This window comes from Siphateles boraxobius, unplaced genomic scaffold (genome assembly GCF_051911475.1).
Source record: "Siphateles boraxobius isolate OS27281-9 unplaced genomic scaffold, OSU_SipBor_1 5, whole genome shotgun sequence".
In the NCBI taxonomy this organism is placed as follows: domain Eukaryota; kingdom Metazoa; phylum Chordata; class Actinopteri; order Cypriniformes; family Leuciscidae; genus Siphateles; species Siphateles boraxobius.
This window is the reverse complement of record NW_027509141.1, coordinates 32,019,938-32,042,382: the sequence shown is the minus strand read 5'-3', so window position 1 is coordinate 32,042,382 and position 22,445 is coordinate 32,019,938. Positions and strand designations below refer to the sequence as shown.

Here is a 22,445-nt window from a genome sequence, read left to right as displayed (position 1 = left end):
CTGAATTGAATGTGAGATGGAGTTTTGAATGCATTTGAATTGCAGTATGATGATGTTTTGAGGGGGATCTTTGGTCTTATTAGTATTCAGTCCTGTATTGCATCTGCCTGCGTTCTCCCGCTGCCGCCCCCACACACTGCCCCTCAGTGGTCAGGGGTGGAACAGCGTGCAGAAGAACACATGATTCTGAGCCGCTCTGCGTAATGTGAAAGGATGCGGTTGGTTGCTGGGTTACTGAGCGAGAGGAAGAGGTTCAGGATTGCATGGCTATAGGAGAGAGGAGGTTGAATAGATGCTGCATTCATCTGGCTGTCTTTATGCATTCAAAGTTGATCACTGCAAGGTCATTTGAAAAACCGTCATATTTCTATTACGCATTTGTATTCAGGATCTTTTCCATTTGTGAAAATAGAATAGAATGGCTGGATGGCTGGCTGGCTGTCTTTTTTCCTGAAGAAAAGCACGTCCTGTTCCGGGACACAGTTGTTTGTCACTCTTGTTCCACAAGCCCACACACACACACACACACACACACTGTACAGTAGGAGGTAGAGGGGGAACTCTATGATGTGGTCTGCGCTTCCTCCAGCGTTCCTGGTGTACATTGACTGATCTATACAGTCGAGAGAGAGAGAGAAAGAAAGATGGAAGTGGAGGATGTAGCGAGATGTCTTAACGCATTTTTCCTATCATTTAGAAATCTCAAACTTCGGTCATGTCACAATGCTTCTACTACCTTTTTTATACATTAAAACTTAGGCAGAGTGATGAAAATAGAGTGAATATAGAGTGATGAATTAGAGTGATGAATTATATGTTAATACTATACATTCAAAAAATATAAATTGTATATATATATATATATATATATATATATACATATATATATATCTTAACATCATGGTGTTAACATTTAGTTTATGCAATATATTTTGAAAGCACATTACATTTTTTTTTAAATGACTGATATAAGGACAGTCGATGTATTGATGTTTTGTTGCGAGATGGATGTAGTTCGTGTGGTGGTATATGCGGTATATTCTGTTACTTTGAACAGAGGACATTGTGATGTTTCCGGGATGATAAACGACATGATGTCACACTGACTCATGTCACGCTAGCTATTCGCCACATGCACGAATGTGCCTGTTTGTGTATGTGTGTTTACATGCTTCATTTCAAATCCATGGATATGATAAATGACATGCTGTTTTTACCAATTATAGAATAAATCAAAACAATACGTTGAACCAAATCGGAATCAAATTAGCCGTTTACTCGGATTAGCATTTAGAATTTGTTCATGGCAATATTTCTCTCCTCACATTTTTCTGTAAATCAGGTTATTATCAATAATTCCATCAAGAAATGTTGGATTTGTTTGATTAATCCTGAAGATTTGCATTATGGTTGTGGCACTAGCGTAGCCAGAAAAGCGTCTCTGGGTGTGCATAAGAAAAACTGGGTGTGCCACATTTATTGTCAGATACATGTGCAAAAAAAACCTTGACCCGGCGTATCACTAACTTTATAAAATAGACTGGGCTGATTTGTGAAACTATACTCAGGCTCGCCACATACAGTGCCCAGCTTAAGTGAACACACCCATGCTAAAGTTGACTAAAAAGAGGAATAAAAAATCATCTTTTGGAAATTGATCTTAATGCCTTAGAGACAGCAGATTTTTATTTTTAAAGGCCAGTTATTTCATGGATAAAGTTCCCTTGGCCTTTGGAATTAAACTATCCCACATCATCACACACTCTTCACCATACCTAGAGATTGGCATGGGGCTACTTTCCATAAGATCATCTCTCAATGCAAATCATACCAGCTATTAGGCTAACTGAAATAAAACCATGTCAATCTCTAGGTATGGTGAAGGGAATGTGATGATGTGGGATATTTTAATTCCAAAGGCCAAGGGAACTTTATCAGGATGCATATTATCCTGGATCCATGAAACAACTGGTCTTTAAGAATAAAAATCTGCTGTCACTATGGGAATTTAACATAGGGGTGTCCTGACTTATGCAACCTGTATTTTAAGGAAGAACATTTATTTATTTACGATACATTATTCATTCACAAAGAAAATTGGTGTCCTTAAAGGTTGGATTTTTCCTCATTTTTTAAATTAAGGCATTAAGATCAATTTCCAAAAGATTTTTTTTATTCTTCTTTTTAATCAACTTTAGCATGGGTGTGTTAACTTATGCTAGGCACTGTAAACATAATACTAGACCTATATAAAATATAACTCCGGGCTCAACATTAAGGCTTTTCATATGCTTGTCGTTCGAACAAGTAAATCGGTCATTCACTTGTCCAAGTAAAAAAAATTGCTTGTCCAGAAAGAATTTGGATTTTTTGTGTGTTGTAAATACAAATTATTCTGAAGCAATATTCTCATCAGTGTTCAGTCAGCTTTTACATATTTAAATCTGCATATTTATCATATTTTAACCTTTATGAAGAGCATTTTTCCCTTATCGGTTTAAATATATGCTTCATCTTTCATTTTAAATGCTTAAATTTGATCAATAAATTCAATTGAAATAATAAGAAACTATACGGCTGTTGCCAATCAAATTAATTAATTTACACTGAAATTTTACAACTGCATTAAATAATGTTATGAGATTGTTTAAAATATTTTTTGAATATTCAAATAGAATGATATCCTACTTTTAAACACGAAACTAAACCACCAGTAGGGGGCGTCAGGTGACCATGTTAATGAGTGAGTTATTGAGTCATTTATTCAAATGATTTGTTCAAACGGCTGAATCGTTCAGGAATGAGGCAGTTGTTTAATGGGTCATTGAATCTTTGACTCAACCGATTCATCCAAAGCGCTGAATCATTCAGTAATGCGGTTATTTTTTCCGGTGAGATTCTGTGGTTCTGCTGTGATCTTTGTTTTGAACTATTTTCGCTGCTCAAATAGAACAAAAACAGTCAATATTGTGTCTAAAATGTAAGTGACTTGATATTAATTACCTTGTTTATTGAACTGTCATATGAAATTGTCATATTTTCAGTTGTGATGGTATTCAGCACTCGTGGTCATGTGATGTTGCTTAACTGTATCATATCATATGTTATAAATATAAAAACTCCACATTAATTTTTTAACCGCTGTATGTTCATTAAGTTTCTTTGTGTGAACTGCGCTCATTTGTTTCCATTTCTCCTCTTCTCCGCGAGCCTCAACAGCACAATCTTGTTACCGTCAGTCAGCGGCTGTTTGCGGATTTGGCAGTCCGAATGTCGGCAGATATTTTTTTAACGATGATAATTTCAAAAATTAAAATACATTTTAAATGTACAAATATTGTAAGTAAACAACAATAGTCCAAGTTTAGAAAAACATTTTTATTAAGACTTTAAAAAATATTTCTGCATCTATTTTTAGGTGTGCCAGCTGCCACTGTGGGTGGCACCGGCACACCCTGGCACACCCGTGGCTACGCCTATGGGTTGTGGGCTGATCTCAGCTTAGTAAATGTAACTCGCTGTAGCTTTGAGTGTAAAGGAATGTGTTCCCCCTAAAATGTTGAATTTATTCTTTCTCTCTTCTGTGGAATACAAAATAAGATTTTTTTTTTTAATGTTCATGCTGCTCTTTTCCATGCAATATGGAGAACAAGTCATATGGAGCACTTTCATGGTGTGTTTGTGTCTTTCTTGGAGCTTGACAGCCCCTGGTCATCTGCTTTCATTATATGGAAAAGAGCAGCATGAACATTTTATTAAAACATCCCCTTTTGGGTCCCCCGGATGGAAGAAACTCAAGCGAGTTTGCAATGACGTGAGGGTGTTCATTCTTGTGTTAAATATTCCTTTAAGTGTGTTGGACACATGAGTCACAAAAACACCTCAGAGTATTTACAACTCAGCCTTTGAATTCATAATTACTGCATTTGATTAAAGGATTGAGCCAAATTAATGTATGGCTGTAGATAGAGTTGATATTTTATTTTGCTCTTATCAAATATCCAGACAAATATGTATCAGCACTAACCAAAACAATTAAAACCGACTTCATTAACATAAAGGGGATGTTGAGCTTTTGATGTTGAAGGTGGAATTTGCATGTGTGGAACAGTAGGGCATGTGTTTGTGACATGTTTTTGTTTTAGTAAACTAGCTAATGGTTTGTGTGTGTGTGTGTGTGTGTGTGTGTGTGTGTGTGTGTGTGTGTGTGTGTGTGTGTGTGTGTGTGTGTGTGTGTGTGTGTGTGTGTGTGAGTGAGAGTATGTACAGTTAGTCTTTAGAGCATAAATAAGCAGATATGAGTCAGAGATATTTATGGATTGCCCCACAGGTCTTTGTTTTCCCCTCTCTCTCTCTCTCTCTCTCTCTCTCTCTCTCTATTCTCACACACTCTGCTGATGGATGAATAAAAGTAGAGGGGTAATGGATTGGGAATGCTGTATTACTTTGTCCTCAACCATATATCGCTTAATGAAGCTCTCTAGCCCCCATTTGTTTATTTGATTATGTAAAATTGTGTTGTTTATTTGCATGATATGACAAGTTAAAGGCTGCTCTCTTAGAAAAACGTCTCGGTTACGTATGTAACCCTAGTTCCCTGATAGGGAACGAGACGCTGCGTCAAACGCTGCGGGAACGCCCCTGCGTTGTGCGTCATGAAGCACGTATGGAATCAGCCCAATGGAGAGATGAAACGTCATAGGCGGGTGACGTCATCGACCAGGAAACTATAAAGCACCCCAAAAACACAAGCGCATTAGCTTCTGATAGGCTTGAAGGAAGCGCTAACGGGAGTGCCGGGAGTATGGCGGAGCGACGCAGCGTCTCGTTCCCTATCAGGGAACTAGGGTTACATACGTAACCGAGACGTTCCCTTTCAAGGGAACTTCGAGCTGCGTCAAACGCTGCGGGAACGCGAATACCCACGTCGCCATAGGACCAAATGACCGTCATGTGAGACTAGCGCACAGAGGACGAGAGCACCTGTGCCCCAGGGGTAGAGCTTAAGTCTAGGTCATAGAACTTAATAAAAGTATGCGGTGAAGACCATCCAGCCGCATCACAAACATCACTCAGGGAAACCCCCGACAAAAGAGCTTTAGAAGCAGCCATACTCCTGGTAGAGTGAGCTCGGACAACCAAAGGTGAAGGCTGGCCAGCCGACTCATAAGCAAGTGAGATAGCCTCAACCACCCACTTGCTCATTCTCTGTTTAGACGCCGGACACCCTTTCCTGGGTGGCCCGAAACATACAAAAAGTTGTTCTGATTTCCTCCACAGGGCAGCTCTGTGGACATAAGCGTCTAATGCCCTAACAGGGCAGAGTGAATTAAGTTTCTCCTGGTCCGATGACATAAATGGAGGAGGACAGAAAGCCTGCAGAACCGTAGGTCTAACAATATTAGTAGGAACCTTAGGAACGTAACCTGGTCTAGGATGCAGAAAAGCTTTAACCATGCCAGGTGCAAATTCCAGGCACGAGGGTGAAACCGACAGAGCCTGCAAATCTCCGATTCTTTTTAGTGAAGAGATAGCAAGCAAAAAGATAGTCTTAAAAGTGAGAAACTTCTCGGGAACTTCTTCGATAGGTTCAAAAGGAGCTAGGGAAAGACCTTCTAATACAATGGCCAGATCCCAAGTCGGCACCCTCGTACGAACTGCTGGCCTCAGCCTCAAAGTGCCACGGAGGAAACGAGTTATAAGCGGGTGTCTCCCAAGAGAAACTCCACTGAAAGGGACGTGGTAAGCAGCTAGTGCCGCCACATACACCTTTAGTGTGGAGGGGGATAACCCTGTGGAGAAGCGCTCCTGCAGGAATTCCAGCACTGCACCCACTGGGCAGTTAACTGGGTCCTGCAGGTGTTCTCCACACCAAGAAGTGAAAAGTTTCCACTTCAAGGCATAAAGCTTCCTCGTGGATGGAGCTCTGGAGTTAAGAATGGTCTCAACAACCTCGGTTGAGAGACCGGAGTCTATGAGCTGGGCCCCCTCAGAGGCCAAGCCCACAGTTTCCACAATTCTGGGCGGGGGTGAAGTATCGTGCCCCCCGCCTGGGAGAGTAGATCCCTCCTGACCGGGAGCTCCAAAGGAGAACCGTCCAGGAGAGAAATCAGGTCCGCAAACCATACTCGGGCCGGCCAGAACGGGGCTACTAGTAGTAGACTGACCCCGTCCCGGCGGACCCTCTCCAGAACTCCTGGTAACAGAGCAATCGGGGGAAAGGCGTACAGACGTGACCTCGGCCACGGCTGCACCATAGCATCCAACCCCAGGGGGGCTGGAAGAGTGATGGAGAACCACCGATGACAATGAGTGGTCTCCTTGGAAGCGAATAGGTCCACCTCGGCGCGACCGAAACTCAACCAAAGGAGCTCCACCACCTCGGGGTGGAGTCTCCATTCCCCTGGCCTCGGCCCCTGCCTCGACAGGGAGTCTGCTACCACATTCAAATACCCAGGGAGATACATTGCTCTCAGAGATAGTAGCTTCCCTTGGGACCACAGGAGGATCTGACGGGCCAACTTGTAAAGCCGGCGAGACCGCAGGCCCCCCTGATGATTTATATAAGAGACCACCGACGTGTTGTCTGATTGAACTAACACATGATGGCCTCTCAGGTCTGTTAGGAAGTGTTTCAGAGCCTGAAACACAGCCAACATCTCTAGACAATTTATGTGCCACGAAAGATGATGATCCTGCCACAGACCTTGGGCTGGGCGACCACTCATGACCGCCCCCCACCCTGTGAGGGAAGCATCCGTCGTTAGCGTTATGCGACGACAAAGAGCCCCCAGCACAGGACCTTTGGATAGGAACCAAGTTTCTCTCCACATGACCAGAGCACGAAGGCAGCGCCGCGTGACTTTGAACGTGCGGAGCGGATTTCCCCTCGGGGAGAATCCCTTGGTCCTGAGCCACCACTGTAGCGGTCTCATGTACAACAGGCCGCAAGGTATAACGTTGGACGCTGCTGCCATCAGACCCAACAGTCTCTGAAACTGCTTGACAGTGAGTAGCTGGCCTAGCTTCACTTGTTTCACAGCTGAGAGAATCGAAGCGATGCGGGTCGGAGAGAGTCGCGCCCGCATCGATACCGAATCCCAAACGACACCCAGAAAAGTGGTCTTCTGGGAAGGAGATAATACACTTTTCTTTGCGTTCAGCCTCAACCCCAACTTTCTGATATGAGCGAGGACGACATCTCGATGCCGAACCGCCATCTGCTCGGTCTGAGCTAAAATCAACCAATCGTCGATGTAATTGAGAATACGAATGCCCTGAAGCCTCAGAGGCACTAGTGCTGCATCCATGCATTTCGTGAAAGTGCGGGGAGATAAAGCTAGGCCAAACGGAAGAACCCTGTACTGGTACGCCTCGCCCCCGAAGGCGAACCTCAGGAACTTCCTGTGTTGTGGAAGGATGGACACATGGAAGTATGCGTCCTTCAGATCTATCGTGACAAACCAGTCCTCGGACCTGATTTGAGACACGATCTGCTTGATAGTGAGCATCTTGAATTTTAGCTTCCCTACCGAGCGATTCAATATGCGCAGGTCTAAAATTGGACGCAACCCCCCATCCTTCTTTGGAACGATGAAATATCGGCTGTAATAACCTGACTCCAAACTGGGAGGAGGAACCCGTTCTATAGCCTCTTTTTGAAGGAGCGTTTTCACCTCTTGTTCCAATACCAGAGCCTGCTCGGGGCCCACCACTGTGTGCAGAACCCCTCTGAATTTTGGTGGACGACACCTGAACTGGATAGCATAACCCTTTTCTACTGTCTGCAGGACCCAATGAGATATTTTTGGAAGGCTTTTCCACTCTGCCAGAAATTCTACTAAGGGTACCAGCCTCTCGAGACTGGCCTCTGGTGTAACTTGAGCAGCAGACGCAGCGCCCTGTAACGGCGCACCGGCAGGGAACAACTGGTCTGACCGCTCTGAGACCCTCCTCAGAGGGAGCGAGCGTCCCTCGGGAAAGCGCTCGCTGGGATCGTCTGTGCCCCGGCATAAAGGCGGGGTTGGCAGAACGAGCCCCTGAGGGCACCGAGGAGGAATGGGCACCGTAAAAAGAGGTGAACACCTTTCCGCCTCGGTGGGGACCACCCTCAGCATCCTGAACGGCTTGGCGTCAGGACTTCTTCTTAGCCGAAGCCTTCTTAGCCAATATAACTGTCCTCAGATCAGTTCTACTGGGAGAAGGCTTCGGCTGAGAGTGTCGCGGCTGAGCCCACTGTCCAGCAGGGGGAGCACGAGACGCGACACTCTGCCTCTGCTGCGCTCTATGTGATGAGCTCGAAGACGGCCGGGGCTGCTCCCGCCCAGCAGCCCCAGGGACATGAACTTTAAGGGGAAGAAACTTTTTAAAAGCTGCAGTTTGTTTCTTTTCTTCTTGGAATTTATCGATAACTGAATTCACAGCATCACCAAACAACCCCATGGGAGAAAGAGGAGCATCTAAAAGAAAAGCTTTTTCTCTCTCTTTAATATTAGTCTGATTTAACCACAAATGTCTTTCTGCGGCCACCAGAGCTGCCATAGAACGACCCATTAATTTGGCCGATTCTCTGGTGGCACGCAGGGATAAATCAGCAGCCTGACGCAGTTCGCGAACTACGTCAGTACTGACCTCCTCACTCTCACTCATGTCCCTTAGCAGATCAGCCTGGTATGCCTGCAAGATTGACATAGTATGCAGACATGACGCAGCCTGACCTGCTGCCGAATATGCTTTACCCACCAAAGCCGAAGTGTTTCTTAAAGGCTTGGTGGGTAATGCCGGTGCCTTAAAAGATGATGCTGCTTCGGGGGAGAGATGGCTCGCAAGCGTCTCTTCCACACGAGGCAACGCACCATAACCATGAGCCTTGGCTCCCATAATATTAGCGTATGTTGAAGTCTGGGGACTAAACACTCTATATGACACCGGTTTTCTCCATGATTTCGACACCTCGGTGTGGAGATCATGGAAAAACGGCAGGCACCGGCGTGGAGGCTGCACACGTGACGGCAAAAATCTCTCATCCAACTTTGATTTAGAAACAGACTCCTGTCTAGTCACTGGCCATTCAATATTAAGTTTTTCAACAGCTCTTGTTAACACCTCCATAAGCTCATCACTCTCAGGAGTGTGGGGTGGCGAATCCTCCACATCTCCCTCAACACTAACAACATCAAGTTCCTCAGAACTGGATAGCATTGGTGCCTCAGCCCGAGCGGAAGAAACCGCAGCGCGTGCTTCCGAACCCGGGACTGAGGCACTGGATCTCACAGGTGAAGGGAGAGATAAGGCAGAGCCCGTCTCAAACCCCGCTGTGAGATCCATCTGCGATCCCCACGATAAGCGCCGCCGCTCTGCCTCGGCAGAAGCGGGACCCGAACCGCGGGGAGCGCGCACCGAACCGCTCTCCTCAAAGAGCGACCGGCGGGAGCGGAGCGTCCTTAACGGCAAACGCTCGCAATGCTCACAGTCTGCTCCCTCGAGAGCAAACTGGGCATGCTGAACTCCCAAACAAACAACACAAAGATCATGTGTATCCCCGCTCGTTAAATAACGCGAGCAGGGAGGAACACACTTTCTAAACTGCTGTTCGTCCGCCATAATCTCTCAATATATATATATATAGGGATAAATTGTTTGTGTGGTGCAGGGTATGTAAGACAGACAATATCACACAGGGACAGATTCACATGTAGCGCGACTGAAAGCACAGAAGCTAATGCGCTTGTGTTTTTGGGGTGCTTTATAGTTTCCTGGTCGATGACGTCACCCGCCTATGACGTTTCATCTCTCCATTGGGCTGATTCCATACGTGCTTCATGACGCACAACGCAGGGGCGTTCCCGCAGCGTTTGACGCAGCTCGAAGTTCCCTTGAAAGGGAACACATCATTTAAAGCAGCTATATTTAAAATAGGATTTACATTTTTTTTTTGCTGCTCGTTCTGTGAATCTCACGAAAAGATTTCCTGGCTATATTTCACCTTAGAATTGATATTGGAATATTATGAAAATATATATTTTTTTAGTACCATTGTAGCATTTTTAAATGAAACACCCAAATGTGTTTATCATCAAATGTTTATTAGTGATGCATTTAAAACTTTTTAACTTTTCAAATGTTATTTATAGGCAATGGTGTAGGGCTGCTCGATAATGAAAAAATATCGATACTGAAATTGCGATATTTTGTTTTTCTACGATATATATTGTGATATGAAAAAAATTTCACCAGATGATTTGAATAGCTCTATTTGTAAAGAATTAACCATTCTAGGATGATTGGGGTGATTTTGTATGAGAGTGCACCTGAGAGTGCATTTATTAATTATTATTAAAACAATAAACAAATTACAAGCATAGATAAATACAACAGAACAAAGATGAAAAAAGCAGTTCTTTGTTTTTCAGGTAAATCTAACTATATTCAGGCAAAGGAAATGAATAATCAAATGTAAAATAACACATCATAGTCTTTACTGTATAAATTAAATATAATTAATACAATTTATCTTTGTTAAAGCTACAAAAGGGATTTTCTCTTTTATTTGGTTGATTAACTTTGGTGACACAAACAGCTGTATATATTAGGCTGCTGTCACTTTAAGACGAATGCACGGGCCCAATATAATGATATTTAGAGGAATGCTCTTTTTTATATTTTTTTCTTATAATTAATTTAAATAATTCCATTGTTTATCATAATAGATTTTTTTAGGTGGATAAATGTGTGCTATACATATATATGTGTACTACAAAGTTAATGCATTAGATCTTTGGCAAGTGCATTTGTTTGTTTCATGTGTTTTTCTGTGTCATGTGTTTCAGATTGCCTCTTTGACATCCTGTAAATATCTCATATTGAGTGCAGTGACTTCCCTCCGCTGCTGTCACTCATATCACTCTCTCTGTGAGCCCGGGCTACTCTTTTCCCGCAGTAACAAAAGGCTCTTTTTCTGTTACACAGGGCTAAGTGCTTCATTCAGTCGTCTGTAAAATGTTGGCAAAACGAGGCCCACAGCGTATAAAAGCTTCCCAAATGTCCTTACACTTAAACGCACGCGCACGCACGCACACCAACTAACCTCTTTCATTGTGCAACCTTTGCACAGCTGTCACACACACATAAAGGAGAAAGCTTGAGTCTCTGTGTGTTTGTATAAAGAGATGGTATTTGACAAGTTAAATGGCTGTGTCTAACACCATCAATGCACAGATAAAAACCCACTAGCCACTGCCATGACTGAGCTGCATGCTGCAATGCCTTAAAAACAGAACGCAATCACGTCTTTTCCCCTATGACACGTATCCAAGGAATATTTTAGATGCCATGGATCGGTTTATGCTAGTACAGATTCTCCAAGACTTAATTAAAGATATCATGAGATTCATTTGCAGATCTTTATATTATGTTTCTGGAGGTTAGCTTATGAAGTTAGCCACGTTTTTTTTTGCATTAAATATTTAAAAAAGTATCATCATAAACTCAGTTGTTTATCTTGTCAATGAATTTCTCTCTCCCTCTTTTGTCTCCCACAGGAAACAGTTGAATATGCCTTCCTTATCATTTTCACGATCGAAACCTTCCTAAAGATCATAGCGTACGGCTTGGTGATGCATCAGAACGCGTATGTCCGAAACGGATGGAACATGCTGGATTTCGTCATTGTTGTCATAGGGTACGTTTATCCGCTTATACTACAAAGCTTAGCTACTGTTTTAACATCTTAAGTTAACTCAAAGTTATTGTTTTTTTAGAGTAAAAAAAAATTACAGACAGCACATAACAACTTTTTCTGTCCCTTTCAATTTTTCTCCCCAATATTATATTGTAAAATTTTGCATTTATATTTACAAAGCATTTTCAGGTTGGTGTTATTATTATTATTATTATTATTATTAATAAATGATTTGTAACAGTATAAAATAAAATATTGATCTATTTAAATAATAAAGGAACATAAAAGCATGCAAACATTTGGGGTCTTTAAGATTTTTTGTAATTATTCAGCAAGGACTAGGACTGTCAAAATTAACATGTTAACACATGTGATAATTTTATTTGTAGCTTTAATAAAATTAATTAAAAAAAATATTGCAGGGAAGACTGAAGTGTTTGATAACCTTATAACTTTACTTGATGATTTTATTCAATTTCTACACATTTTCTACCTGTTAGATCAAATAATTAAAATATACTGTTTTTATTTTGTTTCTAACTTAATTCAGAGATTAAATGTGAAATTATTACAATTAAAAATATATTAAAAGTGTTAATGTTAAGTGCAACTTTATCATGATTAATTACAGAAATGTGCTATTAATTAGTTGGATTATTTATTTATTTATTAATTATGCTAACGCACTAGCATGGACACATTAAATTGATCAAAATCGACAAAAACCAGACCAAATATGCAAATGTCTTACTCATTTTCTTTCTCTTTCTGTTTTGGTCTTTTTTCCCAACATCCTCTGGAATGTCACTTTCACTAATTTTCCTCCTTTGAGGCCCTTCACCTTCTCCTCAACTCCCAAAGCACACACACACACACCTACACACACTCCTCATGCAGCTATATGACCCAGAAAAGACCCGTAAAATAAACTAGCGACGTGAGCTGCAGTCTCTCTCTATTCATTATAGTCATTGTACCAGCCTCTTGATTTTAGATTAGAGTTCAGCGTGGACTGTATTACTCGCTCTTTATTTTCAGATGAAATGCATATTTATATTCAAAAAAACATGTTTGCTGGAGATCATCACTTCCTGTGCCAGTCTTTTTTTTTTGAAGATGTAAATGAGGAAGAATCCTTGAGTCTCTTCCAGGCTGGTTTTTTATTTAAATGTTTTAATTTCATGTCACTTTCTTCTGTACAGTATCAGCCTAAAAAAAGGTGCAGAAGCCTAAAGATAAAATGAGGAGAAACGCACTCCTCTTGTGTCCGTGCCGCAGGCATGTTTCATACTGCATTCGTAAGCAGTGTAAGCAAAAGCAGCGTAACTGCACCATCAGGCTCACGCTGTGCTTTCACACTCACAAATACCTCTCGATACAGAACATAAAGGGTTTCTAGATTACTACATCCAGCATTTGCTTTATTAATGTCTATAAATTATACAATGGTTATCGTGAGTGTTCTATTTGATAATTATTACGAACTTGATATTCATGAAATGTAATTAGCGTGAAGAGTGAGATCACATATACTGTACATCCAAATGATAATTAAAGGAATATTCCGAGTTCATTATATACACGCTTGATCAGCGGCATCGTGGCTTAACGTTGATTACTACAAAAAGATCATCTTCTAGACTCATCCTTCATTTTATTAAAAAAAGCTAAAATCAAGGATTTAAAAAAAAAAAGAAGAAATGTGAAGTTTATGATTTTATATTAAAAAACTTAAATTAATTGTTCTGTTAAAACTCATTTATTTTTTTTAGCAAAATATCTCATTAATTTTATGATCGTTTTAAGATTTTAGACATGGTATTAGTCAACAAAGTTGTAAAATTGGATCTAACTTTACACAGAATAAGTGTTTTTAACACTAAAATCATAGTAACATTAACAAGCATACTGTATCTTTTTGTGTCTTGTGGCTATACTTTTAAAACATTTAGCATAACGGATTGACCCGATTCACTTCCATGTGTCTAACTTTAGTTTTTTTGTTGTTGTTGTTTTTAACTTTTAATCAGCAAGGATGCATTAAATTGATCAAAAGAGACAGGGTTTGGAAAAGAATGGAATTTGATTAGAGTAATTTCCAAAAATATGTGTTTCTAGACTATCGATTTAATTTTCTGATATATAAAATTAAGAATTTCTAAAAACATATATAATACAAGTAGAGTGTTTTTGTGGCAAAGGTTTAGTGAAATATGGTCTGAAAAGTCTACAGAGAGGTTTGGAATTTTGAGGTTTGGAAAAGTATGTAGTTTTAAAATGGAACCCTGCAAGACATGTATAATTCATCAAAGAATCCTGACAAAACTGTTTTCAACATTGATGATAATAATGTTTCTGAGCAGAAAATCAGCATGTTAGAATGATTTCTGAAGGATCATGTGACACTGAAGACTGGAGTAATGGCAGGAATAAATGACATTTTTTAATGTATTAAAATACAGTTATTTTAAAGTATAATGATATTTCGCAATATTACTGCTTTTACTGTATTTTTGATAAAAAAAGTACAGTCTTGGTGAGCAGAAGAGACTTTTTTCAAAAACATTGAAAAAGCATACCGACCCCAAACTTTTGTATAGTTGAAAAGAAAACTCTTATTGAACCCAGGATTTTCCTTTCATTTTAAACCAGACACTATACATTGTAGCCATAAACTGCTCAAATCATCCAGATTCAGTCAATCATTCAATCATCACCATGAAATGGTGTTTGTGTGTCTGTAAACGAAAAAGTAAAAGCACACGGCTTACGTGTGCGATATGAAACTGCTTTAACTGTTCTGTCCACTTGTGTTGTCGTTCTATGTCTGTATCTCTCACCGCTGATGTCTTGTTCGCTACTCTGTAGATCATCAGCATCTCTATCTGACACACACACACACACACACAGTCCACTGGGCAGCTAGGTCACATTTCGATCAGTTCGCCTCATGCAGAAAGAGCTGTCTCCCTCTCTCTCTTCACCTACCCGTCTCTCTGTTCACAAGGCTGTCGCTCTTCATCTTTAGCTCTGGAGCAGCAGCCCCAAATTAGCCACGGATACTTACAGATAGGTAGTCCCTCTTTAAAGTCACCATGAAATCAAAAGTCTTGTTTTTTATGGAATATTGCAGCATTTATTTTAAATGATTTGTCCGATTCCGTGCACATCGTTATTTTTTCGTATATTTTTATCCATGCGCCCTCGTAATCTTGAATTAAAATAATTACCCCTCCCTCTTATAGCAACATCTCTTTTCTTCTCTGATGATGTGTTTACTTGCGCGAGGGCGGCGCAACCTGTCACTCACATGAGATCCACCAATAGCAAACCACAACCATCCAATCAATTCACTCCCTAATTTCGTCTTGTTTCACTCGGATAAACGGCACAATAGGGAAGAAAACACTATTGCAACTTCTGTTTCATGCTGAAATTAAAAGATTATTCGCTGGCATTAATAAGGCTTTATGATGGTAATAGAAGCAGATGCATTCAAAATCAGCTAATTTTATACTTTGAATATTTTTTTTTGTTATTTTATCCGCTGTTGTTGAGATCCTGTCATACATCACCATTCAGATGTGCACCATGGTCATTTCAGGTTATCACATGCTGCTTTTTTTCTTGTTTACAGCGGATGATGCTGTCTGATGTTGTTCAGATTGAATGTCTTGCTGTTTATGTTTTGGCACCTTCATGAAAGGTCATGCTGTCGTGTGATGCTGAAAGTGTTTTTTCCATTTTATAATCCAAATATGTTTTGATATTTCAGCTATTATCTTGCTACTTTATATCAATAAATAAAGCAAAAAAATATTATTTTCAAAGAATGTAATTCTTTTATATGTTAATTTATTATAAATAGATTTTTTATATAGAATTTCTTATATTTTAATAGAGCACACAGCAATTTCTTGAATAAATTCTAAGTTGAATGTTGTAAAATAAAAAGATGATATATTTCAAAATAATGGGAAGATTTTGTGTTGTTTGCTACACAGAACAAAAAATACTGGACTGCACTGGTTTTGTTTAACTAAAACAATACGTTTTAGATAATTGCAATAAAGTTGAAATAAAATATAAATATTAGATGAAAAACATAAACTTCCCTTAAATGACAAGAAATATTGCCTTGACATTGAACTAAAATATAATAATGAAAGCAAAAAAAAAACAAATAAAACTTAAATAAAATAGATTGATGCTAAAATGAAATATTTAAAAACACCAAAAGCTAATCCAAAACTTAAAATGAAAACTGAAAATATGCAAAATAAAGCTAATTTAAAATATTAATAAATACTATAGTAGTATATAAATAGTAAAGTAACAATGGTGCGCTCCACTGGTGCTTTCACATGACTCTTTTGAACAGAATCTTCTGATGAATCTTTAAACGAAGGATTTCCTGCTTTGAATCAGTCTAAATCCATCATAGCGCTTACTGAACTGCAAGTTCTTTTGTCTCAGATTGTAGCAGGTTTGGTGCACTTAAAGGGATAGTTCACCCAAAACTGAAAATTCTGTCATCATTTATTCACCCTCAAGTTGTTCCAAACCTGTATGTGTTTCTTTCTTCCTTTCGTGTTCAACAGAAGAATTTTGTAACAATATGGGTAACCAAAAAATAACTATCCCTCTAATGAAACTTTAATTGTTGTTCAAATGACATGGTGTAGGTAAAGATAAATTGAGACATTAAGTTATTTTTCAGATTGATCACTGACCATCATTGTTCTTCAGAGTGTTAATTTTTTTTGCCATTCATTTTTTTTTTTTTTAGATTGTTTAGTGTTGTCTTGGAACTTTTGACCAAAGATGGGGAGAAGGAGATTGTTGGAACCCACCCGCCTGTGCACGGCCACGGAGGAAAACCAGGAGGTTTCGACGTCAAAGCCCTCAGAGCCTTTCGAGTGCTGCGACCGCTCCGCCTGGTCTCAGGAGTGCCCAGTGAGTCAAAAAACATTCACCATTAGCGGTTACTAATAGTAAAAATAACAGTAGGGTGGTTATGGTCTTTAAATATAGTGAGTATACAATATAAATCTCTAATGTTTTGATATCAGTGTTATTTAGTATCATTGATATACTATTATAGTTTGTTAATATTTTGAAGTAGATGTTATGTTTTGACCTTTAGTTAAAGTTTTAGTAATTTTGTGTTTTTTTTCCTTTTTTTTCTTGTTTTAAATATGTCTATATAGTTGTATTTATTACTTTTAGTTTTTAGTTATTTTAGTATCGCAAGTTAAACTTAAAGTGTGTTCACACTTGTAGTTCGGTTCACCTGTTTCTTTTGGTCCTGACCAAAAAAAACAACATTTAGTCCTGGCCCGCTTAGCGTTCACAGTGGCATTTTAACACATTCGAACCTAAAGATACCGAACCTAAAGGCATTGGGATATGTTCACAACCTGATTGGTCGGCTTTTATTACGTATATATTTTGTGACGGAACTTACAGAACATTCAAAACGATGCTGTGTGTTGGTATGAATGCTCTTATTGTATGTGTGTAGCCTACATATGATGGTGTTTAGACCAGCTGAGAACTCGTGAAAAGCTTATAAAATGTGTAAAGTCAAAACAGCGACAGAAATCCCTCCAGCTCTCACACACACAAATGAAGATCTGCTGCGAGGTGGTTCAGATGTATGTCCCGAACTGTGATGGGCAACATCACGACTACGATGAGAAAAAACACGTATACTTGAGCATTCTGTCCTTTTTATGGTCGCATCTTGTGACATCATGTCCCGTTTTTGGTTTGTTTGATGTCTTTGTCCGTATTGAGTTCATATTTCATTAGAACCGCACCAGAGTTCGTTTGGAAGCGGACAGAGACTCATCTTTTCAGCATCTCGGTCCGCTTGTTTGGTGGTGCCAGGGTCAGAGTTCACACTTATTCAAATGAACCACACTAACAGCAATCACACATGTTTTGTTTTAATCAAACCAAACATGCCAAATGTGAACACACCCTGAAAGCAAATGAGAAACATTGCCTTGGCAACTTGCAGAAATAAAATATTTCATTTAATACTTATTTTGTTTCAAGATATTAATTTGTTTAAATGGTTTTAGCTTTAGATAATGATAATAACCCTAAGTGATATAGATTTATATTTTATTTTAGATCTTTAATTAGTGTGCCGACAACATGTTAAGCAAGGTTTTTTAAACAGCCCCTTAGAAATCTGATCAAGCTAATTACATAATCAAGGATTAAGACGTTCAGGCAACGCACGGACTAGTCAGTTTCTAAAATATGTCGTTTTGCAGCACACTAATCATGAGGCAGTTTGACAGCTTCCCCTTCCGAGCGCCCAGAGCTCCAGACCCCCGCAGAGGGGTGGATTTTGGGTGAGAGATGGCGCGTGATGTGACCATATGGCGGGAAAAGCGCAGCATTTCTTGCTGCATCCCCTCAGGATCGTTCTCTGAGAACAAGCTGTCAAACCCAATGCCCTAAAGACACTAGTGTGTGTCTGTGTGTATGCAATAGGAACTAGATGTGAAAGTTTGGACTTAAACGCGCCCAAATGCTGTATTTTTTACGTGCGTTTGCATATCCTCAGGTTTACAGGTGGTGCTGAACTCCATCATTAAAGCCATGGTTCCTCTCCTCCACATCGCCCTGCTGGTTCTGTTCGTCATCATCATCTACGCCATCATCGGTTTGGAGCTTTTCATTGGGAAAATGCACGCCACCTGTTATTATCAAGGAACAGGTTTGTTAAACCTCTGTGCCTTACATGAATGTTGATACATTATACATGATACATATATATTATGCTTGTTAATATTTGATCTTCTCCTCTCTGTGCAGAGATGATAGAGGACGAACCTGCGCCGTGTGCTATTAACCGTCACGGTCGCACATGTGACATTAATGGCACCGAGTGTAGGGAGGGCTGGCACGGCCCCAATGGAGGCATCACAAACTTCGACAACTTCATGTTTGCCATGCTCACTGTGTTTCAGTGCATCACCATGGAGGGCTGGACGGATGTACTCTACTGGGTTAGTATTAGCATGAGACTTCTAGCACGTCGTCTTGTTGGCGTATAATGAATGTTAGTCGGTAATTATATTTGTGTATAGAGGATGAAGTGCTCATACAGTCATTACTGTTTTGAGGAGAGTATGAGATGCTCAAACTAGCAGCCCACACACTGAAGCAGGAACTCAAGAGTCTGTGACTGACCAGTGTGCTCTGATGAGATCCACCCACCTTTCACATCATCCTGTGGAACATTTTTCCTCCATTTCATCACAGCACATGGTTTATTTACAGCTACATAAACTCCAGCCTAGATTTCATGTGAATCACCACCCAAAAATTTCTTCGTAGCTGTTTTTAAACCTCTTTATGGATTTTTAAAAAGCCAAATTTACTTTTGGACCACCATACACTGAAGAAGTGTCCTCGCAATGTTCACATTTGTGTTTAATCGCTATGGGTTTTTCCTGAGCTAAATCCCTGCTTTTTTGTTGCTGCTTATTTGACATGCTCAATATCTAAATAATGTGTAATACAGCATGCACGTTAATGCAAAAAAAAAATATATATCAAAAAATTATATATAAACAATGTAAACAAAATTTTTTATGTACTGTAGTATGTACGTATGTGTGTGTGTGTGTGTGTGTGTGTGTGTGTGTGTGTGTGTGTGTGTGTGTGTATACCAGCATTTTATCCAGACTAGAATAGATAAGTTTATCCATCCGTCCGTCCATCCGTGTGTGTATTATGTATGTTTATGTGTAAAATGTGTATGTTAATTAATTTATTCAGACTATACTAGAGGGGGAAAAAGTATTTATTTATTATAATTTAAGTATTTATAAGTATTTGTTGCAACTTTATAGACAGTGTGTGGGATTTCTCTTTTATCTTTCCTTTATATTGACTCACATTTCTTATTAGAAGTTAAACTTGTGAAATTCTTCTGGTATTTCTTCAAAACATCTAAACATGTTAAAACCGAAATCCAGATTGATTTTGAGTAGAAAGTCTTCTCTAGACCTGTTTATTACCTTCCTCTCACAGTTTCTGTTTCATACTTTCATTCTTTCATTTTCTCTTTCTCCCCACCTCTTTTCCTCTTCTTCCTGCATCTCTTCCTCTCTTCTCTCAGATGAATGATGCTATGGGGTTGGAGCTGCCCTGGGTGTACTTTGTGAGCTTGGTCATCTTCGGCTCTTTCTTCGTCTTGAACCTGGTTCTGGGTGTGTTGAGCGGGTGAGCAGCTCCTCTTTTCTCTTCACTACGCCCCCTGATATCCATTTCTTTTTTTTCTCTGTCTTTCTCCCAAGACTAAACTCCCATCTATGGAGTTTCTCTCAGCTAAATGTACTCTCTCTCTCCGGGTTAACCGTCCTGTTTGGGCCCTTGTAGGTGAATGACGCCATTGGCTGGGAGACGCCGTGGATCTACTTTGTTAGTCTGATCATTCTGGGCTCGTTTTTTGTGTTGAATCTTGTGCTGGGTGTTCTCAGTGGGTAAGAGAATGAGAATCGCTGTGTGCTGTGGAGACTGCTGTGAATTTCTTATATCTATAAGTTTTTCTTGCATGGGGTTCAGTCATGGACAAAATTTGAAAACGAATCTGGTGATTTTTCATAAAACTAGGATGGTTTCAGGTAAATAGTTTCTTTCTTTTTTTTTTGTCACATCAATATTAAGAATAATTATAATAATATTAATAATACAATAATATAATTATAATTCCGTATTAATAATACGGAATAATTTATTCATTATTAAGTATTAGTGTGTTTATTTATTTATTAGTCTATTATGCATGTTTTAATTTGAATAACATAATACAAATATAAATTATTCTACATTTCAATTAATTTTATTTTATTATTCCGCATAATTTCAGGCAAGGACTTTCAAAGAATATTTATTGTATATATATATATATATATATATATATATATATATATATATATATATATATATATGAATTATATATCTGCTTGTGATGTCTGCAATGCTTTTTCCATGACTGCATATTCCTAGAGTTTTATTTTTTACGGGTTTCAGGTGTTTTCTGAAGTGTTGTGTGCTGTGAGATGATCTTCACGCCTGCCGGGTTGATTTGTTTCTGAGCTGATGACATTATTAAGTAAAACTGTTCCAAGGACAGAATGAAATGAGAGAGGAAGTGATTCAGACCAATGAAAGTCAAGAAGGGGAAATGAAATTGTTTAGATTAGAGGACAATAACTAGGGCGAAGCAGGTGAATGATGCTCATTCAGCAGAAACATTTGCTTTTTGGGGAAAAAAACATTAGTCATTTGGATGATTTAGCAATTCAGCACTTAAATATACTTCCGTTCAAAGGATTGGGGTCTGACATTTTTTATGCTCAACCAAGCTGCATTTATTTGTTCTAAAATATAGTAAAAACATTAATATTGTGAAATACGGTTACAATTTAAATTACTTTTATTTTAATTTTCAGCATTATTCATGATCCTTCAGAAATCATTATAATATGCTGATATGCTGGACAATATACAGTTTAATATACATATAACAGTTGTGCTGCATGTTTTTCAACATCCTTTAATGAATAGAACTTTCAAAAGAACAGCATTTATTTGAAATAGAAATCTGTTATAACATAAATACTGTCATTTTTATCCATTTAAATCATCCTTTCTGAATAAAAGTATTAATCTTACTGACCTCAAACTTTGTGCTTGATAGTGAATGTCAATATAGGTTGACATTCCCAGTAACATTGCAAAACATGGTTCATCATAATCTTACAGTTCACATACATTTTTTGGTTCTTAATTTTTGAGTGAACCTTAATCTGGAAATAGGGTTTCGTTAAGACAGAAAGAGGCTAAAGGAACAGAAGGAGATGAGAAAGAGGAAGGAAGGGTAGATGGAGGAGAGGAAGGTGACTCAATTCGAAATGGTTATTTAGGTTTTTTTTTTTAAATCAGAAAGATAACATCTCCTTCAGAGAAGGGCACAGATTTTCTGACCTCCTCCGGAAGGGTGAAATGAATCTGCTTCTTGTGTCCGCAAGTCCTACAAGCGCTTTCTTCGAGCTGCAGGGTTATTAATATTCTCCCACGAGAGTCGCTGTGCCCGTGGTGCAACATATACAATTCGCAGATCGAACAATCTTCTGAAATTAGGTTTAGATTCCATTTTTGTGCTCCTGACATTTTATTAAGGATGCGACACACGTCGTGTAACCTTGCGAGCGCGTTTATGTGATGTTTCTCCTGGTCCTTTGTGGACAAGCATGCACCCTGCTGGCAGGACGCTGAAACATTTACACTTACTGTACGTTTAGATATATGTAAATATGGTAAGCATGCACATTAATCGTGAGAATTGGTTTAGGTTCCAATTCTCACTATTAACTAACTATTAACTATGACTTTTCGCTTATTAATAGTTAGTAAGTTAGTTGTTAAGTTTAGGTATTTAATAGGATTGTGTAATGTAGAATATGGTCATGCGGAATAAGGCATTGATATGTGCTTTATAAGGACAGCCAATATCCTAGTAATATGCATGCTAATAAGCAACTAGTTAGTAGTGAGATTGGACCCTGAACTAAAATGTTAGCTATAATATTTCATCACATTTATACATTATATTTAATATATATTTAATATTTATACTTATTCAAGAAACAGATCAGTATCGTCATGTTATAAAACCATCTAAAACCCAAGTGTTTTGGAATTGATGATGGTAAAATCTAATCTGAATAGTTTT

The 22,445-nt window shown here is 39.1% G+C and overlaps 1 protein-coding gene across 11 annotated transcripts in view; it reads left to right on the top strand.

The window, feature by feature from the left end:
• cacna1da (calcium channel, voltage-dependent, L type, alpha 1D subunit, a) overlaps positions 1–22,445 on the top strand; it is a 102,446-nt gene that overhangs the window by 27,590 nt on the left and 52,411 nt on the right. For all 11 annotated transcript variants that reach the window (XM_077203927.1, XM_077203926.1, XM_077203921.1 and 8 more), the window contains exons 3-7: positions 11,541–11,680; positions 16,470–16,636; positions 18,264–18,416; positions 18,515–18,708; positions 19,827–19,930. In XM_077203927.1, the coding sequence (XP_077060042.1) occupies positions 11,541–11,680; positions 16,470–16,636; positions 18,264–18,416; positions 18,515–18,708; positions 19,827–19,930 (758 nt within the window). The remainder of the gene's footprint in view (positions 1–11,540; positions 11,681–16,469; positions 16,637–18,263; positions 18,417–18,514; positions 18,709–19,826; positions 19,931–22,445) is intronic.